Source organism: Paramisgurnus dabryanus, chromosome 13 (assembly GCF_030506205.2).
Source record: "Paramisgurnus dabryanus chromosome 13, PD_genome_1.1, whole genome shotgun sequence".
NCBI lineage: Eukaryota > Metazoa > Chordata > Actinopteri > Cypriniformes > Cobitidae > Paramisgurnus > Paramisgurnus dabryanus.
Genome location: NC_133349.1, coordinates 27519220 through 27528325, shown reverse-complemented (window position 1 = coordinate 27528325; position 9106 = coordinate 27519220). Strand labels below are relative to the sequence as shown.

General features: G+C 37.3%; 1 protein-coding gene across 7 annotated transcripts in view; it reads right to left on the bottom strand.

The window, feature by feature from the left end:
• The window catches only part of LOC135728164 (protein MTSS 1-like), a 73133-nt gene that overhangs the window by 16075 nt on the left and 47952 nt on the right, over positions 1-9106 (bottom strand). For all 7 annotated transcript variants that reach the window (XM_065246295.2, XM_065246301.2, XM_065246302.2 and 4 more), the window contains exons 5-8: positions 8625-8716; positions 8377-8451; positions 541-698; positions 350-457 (exon numbers count right to left, since the gene is read on the bottom strand). In XM_065246295.2, the coding sequence (XP_065102367.2) occupies positions 350-457; positions 541-698; positions 8377-8451; positions 8625-8716 (433 nt within the window). The remainder of the gene's footprint in view (positions 1-349; positions 458-540; positions 699-8376; positions 8452-8624; positions 8717-9106) is intronic.

The window sequence follows — 9106 nt, the reverse complement described above, 5'->3', positions numbered from 1 at the left end:
GACATTTTTAAAACCAAGTTTTCGTGAGAATCACCCATATATATATATATTTGGGCTGACAAAATGAACGTGTTAATAACGTGTTAACGCAAATTCATTTTAAACACACTAATTTTATTAACACGTGATAAACGCAACACGCATTTCAGTTTGACCCTTGGTCTAGCCCACAGCTGGATAAATTGAAGCGCAGCAAGTGACCAGCGCTGTCTAGATGACTCAGAGGTTTTCAAATAAGAACATTAAGCTCTCGTCTAGTGATTCCAATGCTCTAAATGGTCATTAAACATCTAATCATTTTGAAAGACTAAAGTTGTTTTTCTCATAGTCTTGACAAACGGTCACAGACCTGTTCGCTTGCCGGTGGCAATTTGTGTGGGTCCATGGTCAAAGCCTTCAGGTCATCAGCAATGGTCTGCAGGTGAATGATCTCTCCCAGCATAGACATTTCTTCATCCTGACAAAAAAGGCAAGTCTGAGTATATCAGCATGTAGGTAATATGTTGAAATCCAAAAAGAGAAATGAGAAATGCCACTCACCACCACGGGTTTGAGCATAGATACAAAGACACAGAATCGTCCTCTCTCCTCGATCAGAGCCTTCCTGACCGCCTGCTTCTCCGTCTCCTCCAGCAGCAGGTATTTATCACTCACGTCCTGCATGGCACTGTCAAGCTGTGGTTGAATATCTCCTCTCCCTGCGACACAAAGAGAAAAAAAAATCACAAACACGATCTGGATTATTTCAGAGTATTTAACACAATGTCAAAAACTAGCCACATAAAAGTTCAGCAGCACAACTTCAAAGTCACAAAGCAAATCGTGCATTTATGCCAAATCCGCCTGTTTCTTTTCAGTCTGTATATTTCAGTAATGCTCCACCACCAGACTAGTTGGCAGCGGCCCATGTGTCCGCTGCGTCCTGAGGACATGACCTGGGAGCGTCAGCTGTCCTGGACCCACAGCACTCTGTGACCTTCGACACGCCTTCATCGGGGTCTGAGATAAGCAAGAGTATTTGGGCGGAGGGGTTGGATAATGTCCAGACCCTTCATATTTTATGCTGGGGTGACTAAGTACAGGGTTGTGAACTATGGGGCTACTGGGTAATGAGGGCTGTTAGATGTTCCGGTCGATTGAAGACGATACGAAAACAGCTCCGCTTCCAGAGCCATCTACTTAAAAGAGAAATTATTTGTTTGTAGACAGCAAATGCCGATTTGTGCTTAGTTTAGCTTTATTGCTACGATTACTGGAGGAATGACTGGCAAGGCTTGAGAATGACAGGGTTTAAAGCTTAAAGCAACATTTAAATAAGGCTTATAATCCATTTGTGTGTAATACTTCAAAGTAAGCCTTTATGTACAATTAAACTAAATCCATTAGTGAACACACTTGGATTTCAACCATCTATAAATTAGAGCAGAAAGACTTGATTTATGTTGCATTTTGGCTGGAGACATCTTAAATACCCTGAAGCGGATATAACAAGCAAAACTAGATATTTAAATGGTGCATGCCCATGCAAAACTTGCTACCACGGTGCTAGGAGTGTTATGTGTGCTTGCCAGGTGGTTACTTTACCATTGATAGGCCTTTAGGATGGTTGCCATGGCATCAGCGGGGAAATCTGGGTGGTTGCTAGATGGTCATTTATTGAACCTACACATATTCTGTTTTGTATGGTGAACTGTAATGGTATGTGCACACCAAAAGTGAAGTGAATATGCACATTACTCAGTGTAGATTACTTGTTTTTAGTTAACCTACTGTCAATATATAACCAGGCATGTCAATAAGCTCTTTGCGTGATAACGCCTCAATTTCATGCTTGAGTTTAAATAATTCAAGTTGCGTATAAGATGCAATTTAGGTAAATATCGCACATTCGTTGTTTTCGCATTACCCAGCATGAATTTGCATTTATTCGTATATGACGACGCAACTGAGGCAAGTATCGCATATCCTTTGCTTTTGCATCGCCCAGTGTACATTTGCATCTATTTGCGTTTACTTTGTATATAACCTACTGTCAATTTAACCGCACGTGTCAATAAACGTTTTGCCACGATAATGACTCAATGTCACGCTTGAGTTTAAATAATTCAACTTGCTCAGAAGATGCAATTGAGGCAAATATCGCACATTCGTGGTTTTCGCATCACTCAGCATGAATTTGAGTTTATTTGCGTCTCTGCGTTTACTTTGTATTTAACCTATTGTCAATATATAACCAGACGTGTCAATAAGCTCTTTGCACGATAACGCCTCAATTTTAGGCTTGAGCTTAAATAATTCAAGTAGCGCGTAAGATGCAATTTAGGCAAATATCGCACATTCGTTGTCTTCGCATTACCCAGCATGAATTTGTGCTTATTCGTATATAACCTACTGTCAATATATAACCAGACGTGTCAATAAGCTCTTTGCACGATAACGCCTCAATTTTAGGCTTGAGCTTAAATAATTCAAGTAGCGCGTAAGATACAATTTAGGCAAATATCGCACATTCGTTGTTTTCGCATTACCCAGCAAGAATTTGCGTTTATTCGTGTCTCTGCGTTTACTTTGTATTTAACCTATTGTCAATATATAACCGGACATGTCAATAAGCTCTTTGCACGATAACGCCTCAATTTTAGGATTGAGCTTAAATAATTCAAGAAGCGCGTAAGATGAAATTTAGGCAAATATCGCACATTCGTTGTTTCCGCATCACCCAGCATGAATTTGTGTTTATTTGCGTCTCTGCGTTTACTTTGTATTTAACCTACTGTCAATATATAACCGGACTTGTCAATAAGCTCTTTGCACGATAACGCCTCAATTTTAGGCTTGAGCTAAAATAATTCAAGTAGCGCGTAAGATGCAATTTAGGCAAATATCGCACATTCGTTGTTTTTGCATTACCCAGCATGAATTTGCGTTTATTTGCCTCTCTGCGTTTACCTTGTATGTAACCTACTATTAATATATAACCTGACGTGTCAATAAGCTCTTTGCACGATAACGCCTCAATTTTAGGCTTGTGTTTAAATAATTCAAGTAGCGCGTAAGATGCAATTTAAGAAAATATCGCACATTCGTTGTTTCCGCATCACCCAGCATGAATTTGCGTCTCTGCGTTTACTTTGTATTTAACCTATTGTCAATATATAACCGGACGTGTCAATAAGCTCTTTGCACGATAACGCCTCAATTTTAGGCTTGAGTTTAAATAATTCAAGTAGTGCGAAAGATGCAATTTAGGAAAATTTCGCACAATCGTTGTCTTCGCATTACCCAGCATGAATTTGCGCTTATTCGTATATAACCTACTGTCAATTTATAACCAGACGTGTCAATAAGCTCTTTGCACGATAACGCCTCAATTTTAGGCTTGAGCTAAAATAATTCAAGTAGCGCGTAAGATGCAATTTAGGCAAATATCGCACATTCATTGTTTTCGCATTACCCAGCAAGAATTTGCGTTTATTTGCGTCTCTGCGTTTACTTTGTATTTAACCTATTGTCAATATATAACCGGACGTGTCAATAAGCTCTTTGTGCGATAACGCCTCAATTTTAGGCTTGAGCTTAAATAATTCAAGTAGTGTGTAAGATGCAGTTTAGGAAAATATCGCACATTCGTTGTTTCCGCATACAAAGCCATACAAAGTCACCCTCAGCTTACACTTACAGATATCATTACACACCAAAGTTCAATACCTGGGGTTAAGAGTAAACCCCAGATCTCAAGAATGAGACAACACAAGACGACATGGTGTTAGGCAGAAAATGGCCCAAAACAACCAACACAGACGTGCTGTTTATCTCATAGAGAAACACATTTTCATTCTCCACATCATCATGCATGCGCTGAAAAGATCTAATCAGGCTCAGATCCACATCTCTCTTCATGCATGTTCAGACCAGAGCAAAGCTAAAATAAAGCATCCATCCTGAAACAACACTGTAGAGACAAACACGCCTGATGCAAGACCAGCAATAACCTGCCAGTGCGCATTTGCAGAAAAACGAGAAGACACATGGAGAGCATTGGACATGGGTTAAACGTACAAGCCTAAGGCAGAGGTGAGATGAAAGAGAGGGCAGGGGAAGGGTTAACCAGGGTAACAATAACTCTGAACGTGGACTGCACAATCCCATTTAACGGAAACCATGATGGAGCTATTACTCTCTCTCCCTCCCTCTCTCTCTGTGACCTTATTACATAGATTTCTTTATCTCTTTTTCAATATCTGTAATATTGTTACGTGTTATGAAATGGTTTATAGACCCAATTAAATGGTTACTTTCTGGAATTGAGATATTATTGGAATGACATCTACAGAATGGAGGTCTTATCCTTCTTCTTTCGAGTACTGTACAAGTTTTGGACCACCATGCCATCTTTATATCTGTTGTTTTTGCGATGGTATAATGATCTTATATCAGTATGCAGTATAAAAATGAATAAAATTATAAGTTCAAGTGTATCTTGGGTTTTTCATTTTTGTTGTTAATTTTGTTTACATATTTCTTGTATTTTCAGTTTTTATCTTCATTAAAAAGGGCAAAATTAAATATGGATGGTCAATGGATAACCTAAGACTTTTGCATAATAGTGTTGTTTTCATCCCATCAAAAGCTTAATACCAAAACTTCTACACTATCCGCCAAACACTAAAACTCATCAATCCTGGTCTACTTTCCTGGAAGATAAAGACTTCAGATAAGCCAAAAGTGATTTTTCATGAGTACACTTAGCATATTGATGACTCGAAGCTATTGAATGGGGACTACAACCCACCAAACTCCATTTTTGATTTAATGAAGGTCTTTAAAAACCGCTGTGCTTGATGAATGGCCCTAGACGTTCTTAAGATAAATGTACACGTGTCCCACCATCACAGCCTTCCGCCAGCCTGACCCCAGGTCAGACAAACACATCCACGGCATTTAACAAGACTTTCAAGTTCCTTCAGTCAAACTGAGAATCTGGCATGCACAGATCATGAGCTGAGAAAAAGACAGCTTTGTGTTAAACTGACATTTGACCTTTAGACATTTTACACATCATGCACAAAAACCCCTCTAGCCTTTTAATACCAAACTGATCAGAAGCCCCATTGACTTCCATGGTATTCCTTTTTCATCTTCCGATCGGTTTTGATACAACATTCCTCTAAGTATCTTCCGAAATGTATACAGGTTTATAACAACATGAGTAAACTATCCTGGGTGAACAATCCCTTTAAGACTTTTCTTTTTTTGTGGACCCCCAAAAGTGCCTTTTTGTTATACAGAGTTCACCAAATAAAGAAACCTTCCCTGCATCCATATTCAATAGCGTAAGTACATACAAATACATGCCCACGGACAGGTCTTTTGTATGGAGTGAAAATTTTTAACTTATTCTCCTGTATTTGTGGTTAAGGAACTGATTAAACCAAAAACAGGACGGACCACACACAGGGAGAATGTGAAAACTGACCAGTCGGTAGACACGAGGGGCAAAATAAGACACTGGCATACTAGTTGGGTCTTCAGACAGACCCACAGGTCAATGAAGACACACACTAAACAGTACACTTACCCAGGGAATCAGCTGGTTATAACAGGTGATGGCATAAAACAGAAAAGGGGTATAGGTGCACAAAGAAAATATTTTTGTCAGTCTTGTGACTAAAATCACGTCGCCTTACAGAAACTCTACCACTGGCTTTTCACAGAGCTAAAGACCATGAAGAATGTAAGCAGAGACAATAGAGAGGTCTTGTGAAATGTCACATATATGCTTGTACACTTTACTTAAATATGACCCAGCATATGTTATAAAGGACATAGAGAGGTTTTGTCACTTGTTGGAAGTTGGAAATGGACAGTGATGTCCCAGAAAAACACTCAGCAGTTTGTTTCTCGCATGCCCCTGAGCACATTGAGTCGAGCGCGGCTTCCTGTTCGGGGTGAGGCTCCACACGAACGCTTTGTTGTGTACACAGAGCGCATTGTAGTGTGGAAAAACACGTTTCTGGGGTTTCTGCGTGACGTCGGGTTTGCTTTAATTATGTGTTACGTGAGAAAGCGCCTTTCTGTGATTGGAGAGAAATGCTTTTTCACAAACCGAGAGCAAAACAGCCAGGAGTGCAAGTCTCTCGATGACACTAAAATTATCGTATATGATTACAGAAACGTCTAACGTTTTTGTGGTACGACTAAAAGCGCTTGTATAGGTAACAAATTAACCTAACTGTTGTATGTCTGCATTACAAAACAAAAAGGCCCGTATCCTGTTACTTAATGATACAAAACAATTTTCCCAAGACCACATGACCAGTTTGCAAAAACAAGTTTGGGTCAAATTTCAACCGTACTGTAACTATAAGGACATTTAAGATAAATGGACATATACAAATAAAGCCTAATTTTAGGGCTACATTATTGTATATTACTAACACTCATTACTGTAAACAAAATAAATGCATTTTTTTATACTCATTATATGAAGATATGTTTTTAGGAGCATACATTTTTTTAGCACTGACATTGTATCATGATTTTTTTGCATTGTGGTATTACAACCTGATCTCATAAGAATTCGTATGTATGTTACGAGTTGACTAATTCGTACAAAGTGAATCGTACAAAAACATACTAATATTACAAAAATAAACAACAATAATGAATCCCTGGCCCTAACCCCAACGTCATGGGCAAAAACGTATGAATGTATGTATGAATGTGGTCGTCCGAATACACTGTAAAAAGCGCAGCATTTCTATCAAATCACTATATTTTTTATGTTAAGTTTAAAAAAATTAAAAGTTAAACAATTTCTACCTGTTTTTATAAGTTATGCCAACTTATCACAGGTCAAAACTTAAGATAATAGGTTGATTTGACTTGCAAAACCAAGTTGTTTTAAGTTCATGCTGCATTTTTTTTACAATGTACAAATTAGTCACCTCGAATTGCAATGAGACAGCGTTGGGTATTATTTTAATAGCAATTTCCCCTAAAAACATTTCCCCTTATCAACAAAGTTCCCCTTAATTTCTCAGAGTAATTTATAAAAACAACAAATCATGACATTATATTCAAAAAATAAAATTAGGGCTGTCAAAAGATTAATCGTGATTAATCGATTTCAAAATAAACATTAGTTTTTGCATAATATATGTGTGTGTAATGTGTGTAATTATTTTGTATATATAAATACACACAAACTTGCATGTATGTATTTAGGAAACATTTACATGTGTGTGTGTGTATATATAATTAATTGAATTTAAAAAAAGTATAATTTTATTTATTTATAATATAAAAATATTAAAATCTATATAAATAAATAATAAATTTATTTATTTAGATCTTGATATTTTTATATTATATATAAATAAATAAAATTATACCTTAATATATAATAATTATTCACAATGCACACACAAATATATTATGCAAACACAAACTTTTATTTTGTATGCGATTAATCGCGATTAATCTTTTGACAGCCCTAAATAAAATACCTATATTGCAAACCATGGTAGTATTAGTTGTACTACACTTCTTTTAAATTAATTAAACACAAAAAAATGCATGAAAAAGATCTTCATTTAATTATAAGAATCTATTGAGAAAAAGTAAAGCTAGTAGTATAGTCCCGTTTTTAGGCATACGCAACCTGAATAAAACACAAAAATTTCATCATCACAATAGTACCCACGCATCGTACGTGCACCGCCAGATTTTTGTAACCATGCATGGTTTGTACGCATAGGTCACGCACAGGAGAATATAGTTTGTAATCCAGGAGATGCATTGCATTTTGTCGTAATGCACATGCGTTAAATATCTGTGTACATGTACGAGTTAAATAAACTATACTTTGCCAGGCTGTGTGTTCGACCGTGCACATACGATTGTGTACAAGTTAAAACACAAATTATACTCCAGGCTTAAGGCAAAATGTTATAAGAGAGCCGACATTTAAAAATGTATTACATCATCATAATGCGTAATAAGAGGATTAGATTCAGGATTCTACAATACAAGGCAGGAAGTCATGGGCTGTTATAATAATTCGTGTAATCTCCTCTCTGCAAGTTTTATATGAATTCTGTGCATCTATTAAACGGTCTTACATAACAGGCTTAAACATTTTTGCCAACTGTAATTCTCAGAAAGTGATGTAGCGTTTCCCATCATCACTCAGAGTCACAGCACCTGTTACATGAACTTCATGACAGATGAGAGCTATTCAGAGGATTTAACTTGTTACATAACACTCTGCATGCAGCATCCAGATTTGACACCAGTGTTGAAGTCCGGTGCCCGCTCAGCAAGATATTCTCACACAATGCCCACAGGAAGTGATGTCATTAAAGATGTCATTACCTTTCTTTGCTTTCTTTTGGAGTTTGAGGGTATCTGAAGATTTCTTCTTGATCTCCTGCCTAGCTCTTTTGTATTCTGTGGAGATATGAAGATTCAACAGTGATTTTCTCAGATGTAAGGGGCAGAAAATAATAATGACCAAATGCTACAATGAGAAGTATATATGTTAAAAATGCAGCTGTTATATAAGACTTTTATGGTGGAGAGATTAACTACAGGCAAGACAAAACTCAGTTTGAGTCGCTTACCTTTAGCATGGTCTTTATCCAGCGTGTTTGACCCTCGTTTCCATTCCTCCATTTGCTCCTGAAGTGGGTTTATCAGACATTCAATAAATGCCCTGCAAAGTGATACAGAAGAAATCGGTGGATTTGCATGTCTTACTTGTATAGCTAGAAGATAAAAGCCAAATAAAAAAAATCATGGGGCAACCTTCTGGAAGTGACTTAAACTGCAATTCATCGACTGGCCTCTAGACACAGGCTCCAAAAGGGAGTTAATCCCATAGACCCCCTCCCTATGCTACAATTCCCAACTTTACAGCAACTTTACAGTGTTTACAGCCTGGTACAAAAAGTAGTTTTGGTCTATATAGCTAATTTTGCACATGACAACTGTAGCTGAGTTTCCTTTGAAACTTGAAACAAATCTTTTCAAATTTCGCAAAAAAAGAAAAACAAACAAATGTGAATTAGATGCTTTCCATCAAATTGTTCGAGCGAATGACGGA